Genomic DNA, 13966 nt, shown 5'->3' on the forward strand with positions numbered 1-13966 from the left:
ATCTGTAAGCTGTACTCAAACAGAACTCTATTCTGGACCTTCCAAACTGAATCATATCGGCAACAGCGTTGATGTATGCTTGAGACACCTCATGGCGTCTCTTTAAAACTTTGAAACTATCTAAATTGTCACCATCGTGTTTATTCCAAGCATTATTTTCTGAGGAAAATACAGTAGAATACATGGCCAACAGTACAGTTTATTCATTTTTGCACAACCACAACCTCTCGTAGGGCACAAGTAGGACAAAGTCTGCCCAAATGGAACATGCGATGGCAGCTAGGTATATAGCTGCACGAACTCCCCTCCTTCAAGGTAAGCAACAACGCTAAGCTTATCCTCTGCCTCACAATGTATTCCAGCGATGAGTATGTGGATATGTTACTCGCCTATGGAGGAGCTAGAGAGAATGAATAGCAGGCTCAATGCCTGTATAAAATGCTATCTGGTTAGACAACAATCAACGGGCAGGACATTTTGAGGTGTGAAAAGACGTCTGCGTGTTACTGCAACCCTGGGAAGGACACTGCCTATTCGCGATTATTCCATGATGTCTGCTTATAATGAAGAGGTTGTGTTGGATGCTATCTGGCACAGGGGCCATTGCATAGGAGATAAACATCAGCCAGGTGTCTGTTGCGTTATAGATATAGATGTTGATTCCCATAGGGAATCTGAAATACTTGTTCCCGAATGAGTAAATTTACAATGTGGATATTGAATGGCCAGCGGTTTCACCTGTACCATCTACACTTACACCAGGAGCTCCATGTTCATGATTTCCAAGCACAGGTGGCGTTCTGTTCATGGACCCTACAGCTCCTGGACACTGATCCTGCCTTTTTTTGTGACCATTTTATTTATGGACAAAGCGTAGTTATTCGCCATAATATGCACTACTGGAGTGCGGATAATTCCCATACCGAGCAAGTGGCGGTGCGGTTTGGGTCATGTAGCTATCAGATTGCATTCACACAGCCCTGAAGATGCTTTTTCATGGTTTCCCAGTTTCACACATATGGTGTGGCATCATTGGTGACCACCTCATTGGTCCCATTTCTTTGAGGGCCATTTGGCAGGTGAACACTATCTGCAGTTTCTCCAAGATGAACCAACACAGTTGTTGGAACATGTACTACTCCTTTACCACTGCAGGATGTGGTTTGAACCTGACAGAGCTCTAAAACCATCTCCATATGACGTATCCTGATAAATGGACAGGATGGGAAGGACTTGTCCTCTGGCCTGCTAGACTGCCCAATCTTACGCCCCTGGATTTTTCCTGTGCAGTGATGTAAAACAACTTACTCTGTACCCTCAAGCACTGTCCACTATCCAGTATCACATCTCCTACTATGCCCTCCCAAGTGAGCTATTGCGAGGCTTGACATTTAGTGGGCAGTTCCCAGCCTATACAACATCTATTCCTGTTGTATGGTACGTGTTCTTCATATCTGTGCTCATTTTACATGTTCGTTCGGGTTATCCATAATGAACTAAAAGTGAAGTTCACGACTCCTGTTGTCTTCTAGCCCATAACCACGCATCTCATTATATTACTCCAGTTTAGAGAGAGGGACCGAGGTATTTCAGAATTGTAATAAATGTGGCAGGTTGCATAAAACTACATCCAAATGGGTAGGTGGACCACTGGTCTACCTTCCCTTGTCTCTGCATTTATAATTGGAGGCTCTCACATTCGTCAACCACATATTTGAAATCAACTGAACTAGTAATATCTCTCTCTGTACTCAATAAAATGAAATACCCCAATCTCTCTTGTGTCTGGGAAAGCCATGGTTTTGAGAACAGTCTTAACAGGAAAAATTGGAGGCTGGGATTGTAGAAAATGTTACTGCAGCTTTATAAAAGGCAGTGTAAGGTGCTGTCCATTTTTACCAAGCCAATGACACCCCTCCTTTAAAAGTGTTATTTGAACTATCATTCACCACAGTTATAAATGGGTCATTTTTTCACAAGTCTTATATCTGTTGACAGATTATAAAGTTGCACTTTCAAAACTTTAGACAAAACAGACAAATCTTCACTTGTTGTACTTAACTCCAAATAATGGCCCATCGAGGTAGATCGGGTTTGATCCTGGACACTGAAGAGGAAAGCCTTCTATAGGGTCTTTATTTCAAAGTTGTGCAAGGTAGCTGTTGAATCCAACTGAGGGTAGAAGTGATCTACTCACATCTCATCTTCCTTAGTTTGAAACTGTAAAGTTTGTATTAAAGCCTTGAGCTACACCTCCTAGCTATGCCTATGATCAGGGTATCTTCATCAAAGGTACGAAGCATGTTTTTTAAGTAAGTACCATTTTTAAATATGGCCACTGCAGTGCTTCAGTCATCGTTCAGAGCTTACGCACTCAGTACAACATCGTTAGGCTGGCCACAAATGCCATTACGGAACCATCGCCCATATTTACATTTGTTTGTGTGTATTGAAAATGCCTCAGATAATTAACTGTCCTGCCAAGTGTAAAGTAAGTGCTGCGATTAGTTTTCTAAATGGAAAAGGCATGAAAGCCATTGAAATTCATCGGCAGATTAGAGAAGTGTATGGAGAACACACAGCGAAGGAATGGTAAGAAAATGGTTTAGAGAATTTAAAGAAGGCCATACTAATGTCCACGACAAGAAGAGTAGTGGGCAACTGTCTGTCATTACTGAAAACTTGGTGCAAAAAGTTGATGCAAAGGCTCGAGAAAACAGACACTTTACGATTTCGTCATTAAGTTATGAGTTACCTGAAATTTCAAGCAGTGTTCTTTATGAAATAGTGTCAGGACGCAATCCGAAACAAATGGCATGGCATGCTGACAAGGAGGATTCTTTTGCTTCATGACAATGCGCGTCCTCACACGGCTAATCGAACCCGAGACCTCATCGCTTCATTTGGTTGTGAACAATTTGATTATCCTCCATATAGTCTTGACCTAGTGTCTAGTGACTACCACTTGTTCCTGCACTTGAGAAAGCATTTAAGAGGTCAGTGCCACGACGATGATGAAGACCTAAAAACGACTGCATGGCAGTGGCCAGTACTTCAGGTGGCAGATTTCCACGAGGATGGAATTCAGAAGTTAGTTTCATGATATGAGAAGTGCATTAATGTGCTTGGAACCTACGTTAAGAAGTAATTCAAGGTACAGGCTTACATGTAAAAAAAAAAAAAAAAGTTTAAAAGTTGCATTATTTTATCTTTTATATCGACTTAAAAAGCATGCCTCGTAATAATGGCTGTTTTAGTTGTGAAGAAAATGACTGTGTCCTTATATTTCTCCCTGTCTGGTATAGCTTTTAGCAGCATGATAAATGCTGGAAAATTGTATACATTTTAAAACAAGGACAATACTTTGGAAATTATTAAAAACCAACAACTTATTTAAGCCAGGAAAGAGGGAAGGCTGGTTAGCTGGTTCATCTCTTAGTTTTGCATCATTGTTCTAACAAAATGTAAAGCTATAACATGAAACATGGAAAGGTTTACAAAGCTGGGATGACATAAGTTACAATATGTGGACATTCTGACAAGTATAAGAATATATTTCATCGCTCAGAATTTGATAACTTAACTTACTTACAAAATTTGTATCTTAAGTTTAGTGTCTCAGAGTATCAAATATATACCATAATTTAAATGCCAATAAATATCACACAACTAGCGTAGCATCTAGCAGTTTGTTACACAACGATAAAATATCTGATGTGAGCTGTGAAATAGGAAGATGACATTCTACCGAGAGTGTGTTTACTATATTTATGGTTTGATCCTGGACACCTGAAGAAGAAAGCCTTCTTCTACAGGGTCTTTATTTCAAAGTTGTGCAAGGTCAGTGATGCAATGAGACTGATAAATGAAGTCACCTTTAGCATCGCTCCAGTGGTAACATACGTAGTTTCTTTCTGAACATGCTTAAAAAGTGATATTTACATATCTTCACTATACAGTGCTATGCAAAGTATTTGTTTATCAAGGAGAACCAGTCTCAGTTCATTCTCACATTTCCTGACATCATCTTATAAATAGAAATACATCAAAGCACTTCTGCACCACCAGATTCGTTGTCAACAGAAAGAAAAATAAGAGACTAACACTGTCTTAACAGTGGAAAAACTGTACAAAATAGGAGCTCTCTTGGAAAGAATCCCCCCTGAAATCTGCTCGATTTCCCAATTTAAATCTCAGTGATCATTACCTGTGGGAGATCTTGAAAGGAAAACTGTATGCTGACAAGGCTTAAACAAGATAAGAACTATAGGAGAACATACATCGAGTATCACCAAGTGTCTGCAAACCTGTTTAGGACATGATAAACAGAGCAGATGGTCTCCACTTAGGGCATCTCCTTTAAAGTTGTTAGTCTCTTAGTTTCATCAGAAATAATTTTCCATGAATTATTTTAACATCAAGTATCATGGCTTGTGACAACTTGCTGTGCTGTTGCACACTTTTGAAATAAAGACCCTGAAAATTCACTTCATAACTGTGCTTGAAAGTAATACAAATAATGAGAAAAAAAAAATTATGAATACATGTCTTCTTAAAAAATGCATCAGACTATATATTATTAAATACCAAATGGTAAATACTTGGCATCAAAACGTTAGGCACAGTTCTTTACTTAATTTCAAATCACAGTAATGCTTCTGCAAACTACCTAACTACTGAGGTGGTTCATTAAAATAACTGTTATTATCTAAAAGAAACGAAATACATAATTATTACCATCACATTCACCTACTTTTCCCCTCATTCATAGTCACCTCGGATACTCATTTTTCATGAAGTATTCCTTGCCACCTGCTGCTTCAGGCAGTCCATTACAGCAACATTCGTGTCCACATCATGGTCAAGTCACTTCCCGACAAAGTGCTCCATCATCTTTGGGAACAGTGCCAAGGCAAGACTGTGTGCTACAAGGATGACGTAAGACTTGGTGAACGAATTTTGTTGGGAAACTTCTTATTATTACCTCTCAGTCCAGATATGACATAATCAAATTTTCACCTGTTTCCAAAAATGAAGAAGTACCTTAGTCTGGGATCTTGATCAGCATACCAGTCTTCAGTTGAGAGGGTCTTGTTTTTGATTCTCAGCCAAGCCCGAGGATTTCAAATGCGTACGCTTCCTCTCGGGCCTCCGTGTTCGTGTTCATATCGATACACTTTACATGTCACATCCTCAAAACCACACAATACCAAATTACGTACATCCCTCCAGGTAGGGCTTCCGGCAGAAAACTGACCACCGAATAAGTTGGGCGTGCAGCTATGAGCTTTCATTCGGTAGATAGTGGGTTCGAACTCCACCGTTGGCAGCCTTGAAGATGGTTTTCCATTTTTACACCAGGCAAATGCTGGGACTGTGGGACTGTACCTTAATTATGGCCACAGCTGCTTCCGTCCCACTTCTAGTTCTTTCCTATCCCATGGTTGCCGTAAGACCTATCTGTATGAGTGCGATGTAAAACAAGTTGTAAAAAAAAAAAAAGAAGATTAGACCCACATCCATGTATCTGATCCCAAGAAACTGGAAATAATAATAATAATAATAATAATAATAATAATAATAATAATAATAATAATAATAATAATAATAATAATAATAATAATAATAATAATAATAATAATAATAATAATAAGAAGAAGAAGAAGAAGAAGAAGAAGAAGAAGAAGAAGAAGAAGAAGAAGAAGAAGAAGAAGAAGAAGAAGTTGCCAGAAAACTGTTTGTCAACAATGAAGCTGTAACGGATGCAATTGCAGATTGACTGGAGAAACAGGTGACAACTTTCTGTGATGTGAGACTACTTTTACTGACAAGTGCCTAACAATCTGGAGATGGTACAAGATTAAACTTGTATATTCAATTTCTTTAAGATTTTTAACAACAAATAGCCCTCTATGAACACATAATATAGTAATGTACATATAAAACAGTCTTGTAAATGGCTCTATAACTTTGGTGATGAAGTCTTGCAGCATGAAGACCTGTTAACTATTCAACTCAATGTGGTTTCAATATCACTATAGGGAAGTAAAATTTGTCCACAACACTCAGTCCGATAAGTCGCATGTACATGCTGCCAGCGATTGTTTGGAACATCCCTCACTGAGGAAAACACGGTTAGAATGAAAACATTGCACGTAACAAACTTGTAGCGATGACAGACACTCTCAGGACCAGAGGCTATGATCTGCTTCTCACTTCAATCCAGTTTAAAGACATCACACTTTTCACTTAACGATAACGTTTTGTGCTTGGCTTTGTTCAAACCACAGCTAATACTCACACACAACACATAGTACATGTAGCAATAATCCAAGTGAATGACACCAATGGTCTTAAATGCTGCACTATAATCAGTCACAGTTCACACGCCAAGTGGAAAAGAAAGACAGCTTACTGGAGATTGTAGTGTAACCCTGATGGGCTTGGGCATACAAAGCGACCACTGTTCAGCTCAAAGGTGAAGCAAGGTCATCGCTACCACCTCACCATCAGAGAGCTCCTCCATTTAACCATGTAGGCTGAGTGGACCTTGAATAGATCCCTGACCTTACTGGGACTCAAACCCAGGGCCTGCAGGTCAGAGGCAGCCAGGCTAACGCTAGCCCGCGGGGGTGACTTATAACCAGAGGTCGAAAATTGATACTCGAGGTACATTTTGCGGTGGATGAGATTGAAACTACAGTCGAAAACTGTTAATTGCGACATCACTTTTAACGACGTATTGGATATAACGGTGAAAATTAACGGTCCTGTCTATAAACACTGTATTTAAGAAATTGCTTAGTAGAACTTTGCTTATCATCACATATCATATAAAACAGCATATTTTTATCATACGTTTGGAGAAATGTATTGACTATAACATTCAATGTTGATTTTTTATTGTTATGCGTTTGGGGATTGCTGACAACAATGTAAAGATTATTTTCAAAATCTTGTTTTCAGTAGATAGTAGATTTCAAATGAGTCTGTCTGTTAAATAGTCAGGCAAATGTCACCTAGAATATGTCACAAAAGAAAGGAAGGCAAAATGTGTTTAAGATTAAAGAAAGGTCACAAATAATATGGCAATTACAAAATGGGGAAACAACGGTCAGCATGGCAAAGGAATTGGGTGTATCACACTCAGTGACAAAGCCAAGACCGTGTGCAATATTGTTCCTGTACTCTCAGTCCCACTCCACAGTACTTATTTCTGTTGTTATTGTTGGAGCCTCCGCAGCTCAGGTAGCAGCGCGCCGGCCTCTCAAATCCTGGTCACTCCATGTGAGATTTGTGTTCGACAAAGCGGAGTCAGGACAGGTTTTTTTCTATGGGTACTCTGGTTTTCCCTGTCATCTTTCATTCCAGCAACACTCTCCACTATCATTTCATTTCACCTGTCAGTCATTAATCAAATCATTGCCCAGAGGAGTGCGACAGGCTTCAGCAGCCAGCACATTTCCTATCCTTGCCACTAGATCGGGGCTTCATTCATTCCGTTCCTGACCCGGTCAATGACTAGAAAAAGGCTGTGAATTTTCATTTTCCATTGTTATTGTTATTATTATCATCATCATCATCATTACTGATTTAAGCCCACTAGGGAGTGCTTATGACTAGTTCTTTTTGGACGCTCGCTTTTGTTCCCAATACCTCTTGAGCCCTGCTCTTAGTTTTTCTTCCTTTCCTGTGAAAGAGGTTTGCAAAATTCGACAACCTTTGGTAGAGGAGACCATGAATTAACCATTTTACAAAATTTGGGTTGGTCTGAGACATCAGTATCAGAAATGCCAGCAGAAGCTAAGCCTTCTTTTTACTTCATTGAGCCACTTGCTTCCAGTGCTGTTGTCCATTCTCAGAAGGTGCCCGTAAAACTTCAGCCGCCTGCTTATTTCACTATTGTTTTTTGAAGTTTTAACTTTATTCTGCTAATTAACCATGTAAGTGTGCAAGCTAAGACTTAGAGAAATAACATTTTTGGAAAAATATTTACTGATTTGTGCAACTATCGCCTACAACGACCATTAATTGGCTGTCCCTTTGGAGCTGTTATAACCGATTTCCACTGTATTAACTTACATTTCAATTTAATTGCAATCCTTCGCAAAAACTATTCAAAACTGCGGCCTCCTGCTGAATGTAAGATCTGCAACGGCATGTCATACACGTTCATGTGCTGTAGAGAGTTAACAGGTGTAAGCACCCAAGCATTCAAGTGCCCCTACACAAACAAAATATAAAGTGGGGTCGAGATCAGGAGAACGAGTTGCAGCACGAGGCAGAAGAAATTCATTTTTTAAAACTTGGAGCAAAATCTCTTACATCAGTAATAGAGCTGTTTTTTAAGATCTAGACTTCTGTTTACCCTAGAAATGCATTGCAACAAGAAGTCTTCCCTAGTCTTTACACACATCCTGAGGTAGACTTTGGCAACTTGCATCACCACATTATTCTCACCGACTATGTCTTAACTTGTACAGCAACGCCAGATAAATAATTAGTTTGAGGACAATGTCCAAAGACACAAGAACTACGACATCAACCCAAAAAGCTGCATGGTGCATGTCCAACTCCTCGAGGAACTTGAGCGGTAACGTGTAGTGGCAGTAATCTGCCGAACAGGGCAGCTTCCCACGTCCGTAGCTGTACATCGCCTGCATGGTCCCCTCCAGACTGTACTTGAGGTAGCTGGCATGGAACAGCCACTCGAAATACCAAGGAGCATCCTTCATGGCCACAAAGAAGCCAGAGAAGATGAGGAATGGCAAGATTGCCAGTGGGCCAAACACCATGCCATTCTGTAACAAGCAAGTCACACACAAGCACAATGAAGTTTAAGGGTAGGATGAGATAATCTCCACATCTCTCAGCTCTAACATATGTATCCTCTCTTTCTCAGAACCCAGTGAGCTTGTTTGTGGTTCCCGGCTCCACTAGGTGGGCAGGGGTCATCTTGATAGAGCGTCAAGTTTAGGATAAGAAGAAAGATCAATAAACACACAAGAAGGGAAGGGATAAGAACGTAAAGAAGAATGCAGATCTTAAAAGACAAGGAACACAGGACAGACACAAAAGGAAATAAAGGAACTCAATGGTCAATGCATCAATGGAAAGGAACAAATTATGTCTGCATGTGGATTTGTGGACTTAGAGTGAAGCAGTGGTGGTTTCTGGTATAGCGCAATGGAGCAATGAACCTCCAGTTTATATCAAATTTTATTTAACTACTTAATATGCATAACTCCCTTGTCAATTACATAAAATCAGCTTCATGGTCCGTATCGCACTTCAATAGATTCACAATTAAGTATTTATTTATTTTCCACCTAGTCGAAACAATGATTGCTTAAGGCAATTTTTAATGGTCAAAAGTGGTACATGTTTCGTATATTATCAACATCTTCGGCCACATAACACTGTTTAGATGAAAAATATATAAAATTGACAAAGTAATGCTTTAGAGGAAGTGTCCTTAAAATTAACATAAGATTGACAAGATTAAAACAAACAAATAACTCAAGAGAAAATATATAAATTATTTCTACAATAGAAAGCAGTCGTCAAGGAAACACTTGTACAATATTCCATAGAGAAATTGTCCTAATAAATATTCTTTTCTTAATAATTCATGAAAAAAGATCAATTTATAAATTAAAAATTATACAATTTATAAGTAATTATCGAAACGAAGAAATCCTGATATCACAGTGCGGCTCTTATTATTAATGTAGATGAAAATATAACTAATTCCTAGTTGTCAAATCTTATTAAGCCTGCTTTCCTTTGGAACAGTAACTCCTGTCATTCTTTCACAGTTTTGCGCCGGGTGTAATATTGATGATGCAATCTTCCTTGCTCTTGCACCTGAGGAGGTGGAGGAGCGGGGGATATAGGTGTGTCAAGAACTTCCTTGCTGTCACCTATAGCTTCAACTGAGGAGGAACAAGTTGTAGGGCTATCTGTAGGTGGAGAAATTCCAATTCTTTTTCCGTGATCCTTCTCAAGCATTTTCAAATATACTAGAATTTGATAATATAATGGATTCTTATATTCTACAGCCTCATTAAGGTTATCATTTTTCTTTACAAGTTGGTCTAGATGAATGTACAGGTCTTCATATGTGTTCATTAAGCTGCCCTTTTTTAACTTTTTTATGATGGTCAGGTCTTGTTCTATGTTGGTAAATTTATGACCTGTGGCAGTCATGTGTGATCCCATTGCTGAGAATCTTCTATGTTTTTCAGCATTCACATGTTCCAAATATCTAACTTTAAAATTGCGGCCAGATTGTCCTATGTATGTATTCTTACATTCAAAGCATGTGAGTTTATATATTCCGGAATCAAAAAATTTATCTTTTTCCGAGAGATTTATTGTATCATGGTTGAAAATACTATGTTTCATGTTGTTATTGGTGGAAAATGCAATTTTGAAATTTTTTCTCTTAAATAAATTTGTTATTACATGAATGTTTGGATTATTATATGTGAACTTGATATATTTTTCAGTTTTACTAGGTTCGACTGCTAATTTAGATTGTTGCTTCTCCGAAAATTTATTAATTATTTTATCAATCATGTTATTGTTGAAACCATTCAAGAGGGCTTGTTGTCGGATAAACAACAGTTCTTTATTCCTTTCAGATTTGGATAAAGGAATACTAAACGCTCTGTTAACGTAACTATAATATGCTGATCTTTTCTGTGCCTCAGGGTGTAACGAGTTGTTCTTGATAGTGGTCAGTGTGAAAGTGGATTTTCTGTGTATTTTGAAAGAAAATCCTTTTTCTTCTCTTGTTGTGACTATGTCCAGAAAATTCAGTGATTTTTCAACTTCTTCTTCTAAAGTGAATTTTATATTGGAATCCAAATTATTCAATATATTTAAAACTTTATTGCTATCGGTGAGTCTGTTATCTATTATAGCGTAAACATCGTCCACATAACGTGTCCAAAAATCCAAACCCTCTATTTGATTAATAATTTTCGTGTGTTCCAAATAGTCTAAGTATATATTAGCCAATATTCCTGATGCTGGGGCTCCCATTGAAGTGCGATACGGACCATGAAGCTGATTTTATGTAATGGATCTGTGGATGCAAAATTACTAACATGTTGATTTGTTTTCCTTTTTTTATGATTCATGAGTGATGAAAGCGAAGGGACTTGGACCAAAGTCAGAGTGGTAGATATAGGATATCTGTCCAAAAAATAATAATAAAGAAACACGAAGTTCTAAATCTCATATGCTTGCCCAGTTACAATTCGATCTCCTGGGAAGACACGATAACCGTCAGTAATTTGACTGTGCTTACAAGCAGTCTGTGGAAAGAGACAACGAACAAGTACGGAAAATTCGTTATGTGCTGTGTAAAGTATGTGGCGCGTTTGAGATGGCATTGGGCGGGCGTGACGAAACAAGTGAATCATCGAATCCTGGCATATTTCGAGGCCTCGTCAATTTTAATTCTGAATTGCATTAAGAGACCATCTGTCCAAAGCTACTGTTTTCAAAGGCACCTTGAAAGACATTCAGAATGATTTGCTTTCGTGCATGTATGAAATCTGTCGTGAGAAAAAAAATCACCACAGCGCACTTCATTTCGGTAATCGCAGATGAGACCACCGAGATATCAACTACCGCACAATTTGTTATCATTCTTCCCAACGGTAAGCCAGTTGAAAGATTCTGAGGTTTCCTCTACCCTCTAGTCATGATGCTAAGACAGCAGCAGAGTGTTTAAAATTTTCTTTGAGCGAAGTTGTGGATAATAGAGATAAGAGAGATTTCACAAGGTTACGATGGAGCAAATGTAATGAGTGGTCACCATTCAGGGTGCAAGTTCTCATCAGGGAAGATTTTAGGCATGCATGTTATGTGCACCGTTATGCCCATTCTCTGAACTTAGTCATGGCACAGGTGACGGGGGGGGGGGGGGGGGGGGAGAGGAGATATTGAGGGGGGGGGGGGATATTTCCTTCTGTTGAACCCCCAGTGACGAATGTCACGCGCCGCCACTGGAGTGAAGTTAAGTAAAATGATTGGTAGAATCAGTAACTGCTTATGTCTGTAGTGTTATTGCTGGGATTTTCTGGAAGAGTTTAAAAATATTATTTAGATTAATATAGAAATGATTTTGTTCCATGCCCATCTTTTATATCTTTTGCAAAGTTTAACTTCCTGTTCTGAGATTAACTAACATGTCGCTAGTGCTAGTTCATTGTCTCAAGGTAGTTACTGTGTAGGGAAGGAGTTCAATGTTATCTATCTTGATTGATTCTTCACTTTAGAGTGAAATATAAGAAGAAAAATAAATGCTCCCTGTCAAAGATGGGTTTTCAGTTAATACTCTCAAGGGAAAGAAGACTGCATGTGTGAATACCTTGAAATATCTGGGGAGTACAATATCTAACGAAGTGTTGAACAGGGTGCAAAAAAGATCCAACTTCTTCCATCAAGTACGGAACATGGTATGGGACAAGGGAGTTCCTCAGAGGGCTAAACAGATCCTGTTTAAGACTTATCTCCTGCCCATCATGAACGTGTAGTCTGGAGACTTGCATCATACATAAAAGAGAAGTGAGTCAACTGCAAGCTGTTGAAATGAAGTTCATTAGATCAGCTGTACAGAAAATAAGGACAGAATTAGGAATGATCAGATACGAAGAGACCTGCAGGTCAACCTGACCGTGGAAGTGGCTAGGACACGTTAAGCGGGTGCAGGTGACTCAAACTCCAAGGAAGTATTTTGAAAAGATCGTTCTGGGACAAAGACCAACTGGATGCCCTAAAGGGAGAAGAAGCATACCAAGACTGTAATAAATGGAGGCACATCATTCTTAAACATCCTACCTGGCTCGTTGGAAGAAATTTATGATGATGATGATGACCTCAGTATCATGCCACATTATATTAAAATGTTCAGCTTTAGTTAAGCCATAATCTTAAGGAAACGTAAAAGTGTTTCTCTATAGATATCTACACAGACCAGTATGAGTTTGTGTGGGGTATTCTAGAACCACAGATCTGATTGTCATACAATTTTCACTGCTGAATACAGCATTTATCGTGGAAATGTACAAGAAAAGTGATATGAACAGTGAAAACTTGAGTGGAAGAAGTCAAAGAAAATATGGCTATCCAAGCATTTTCTTAGCTTATACTGCCTAAACTATCAATGACAGACCCCAAGTATGTGTGGATGAATTGCTGAGCATAAAAGCTATATAAAAACAGTTTGTGATGGTATGTACCTATCTGTAAAAGACCCCCCCCCCCCCACCAATAAGCACATTTATGTTACACTTAGCATTAGAAAATCACATTTAATATTATAAACCATATTTTGAGATAAATCCCCATGAAAATGAATTGTTTGTTCACCTCAATAATCTTACTAAGATAGAAATACCATTTACAGTATATAATTTCCAGGAATGTTTTAGTGAGTGCCGGAATTGTTTAAGAGTGACATAACTGAGCTATATCACCAAGTAAGCAAGTAATGTCTACAAAGAAATCTTAAGGGCCCCCATACACGCACAGACTTAGTCACAGGTAAGTCTGTGCAAACCAGTCTCTCCAGACATCTCTCTGTGTGTATGGCTGGTAAGTCAGCAGACAAAATGTCTGCAGGCAAGTATCTGATATTCTGGTGCTGCTTGAATTCAGCCGGAGATTTTGCGACGAAACCACCGACTCAGATTTGTGGCAGAAAATGTAAACGTGGTAACCTACGAATATGAAACTGCAATTTTTTTGCGAGTCTTCTTTATGCAGAGCACTACATTATGTCCAATTAAAAATTGATCTTCTATACCGACTTCCTAATTAATTTCAATCTGTATATATTTTTCAACCACCTGAAGCACATAATCTTAAACAGAAGACAGCTGAGCACATAGTATTCAAATGCCTCAGTAAATAATCATTTAGTCTGAACATGTGTGGGCAACAGCATAAT

General features: G+C 38.7%; 1 protein-coding gene across 2 annotated transcripts in view; it reads right to left on the reverse strand.

Moving 5' to 3' along the window:
• Positions 1-3529: 3529 nt before the first annotated feature.
• The window catches only part of LOC136881073 (ATP-binding cassette sub-family G member 1), a 106940-nt gene continuing 96503 nt past the window's right edge, over positions 3530-13966 (reverse strand). For both annotated transcript variants that reach the window (XM_067153686.2, XM_067153685.2), the window contains one exon: positions 3530-8801. In XM_067153686.2, the coding sequence (XP_067009787.1) occupies positions 8457-8801 (345 nt within the window). In that variant the 3' untranslated portion in view covers positions 3530-8456. The remainder of the gene's footprint in view (positions 8802-13966) is intronic.

This window comes from Anabrus simplex, chromosome 9, assembly GCF_040414725.1.
Source record: "Anabrus simplex isolate iqAnaSimp1 chromosome 9, ASM4041472v1, whole genome shotgun sequence".
In the NCBI taxonomy this organism is placed as follows: Eukaryota; Metazoa; Arthropoda; class Insecta; order Orthoptera; family Tettigoniidae; genus Anabrus; species Anabrus simplex.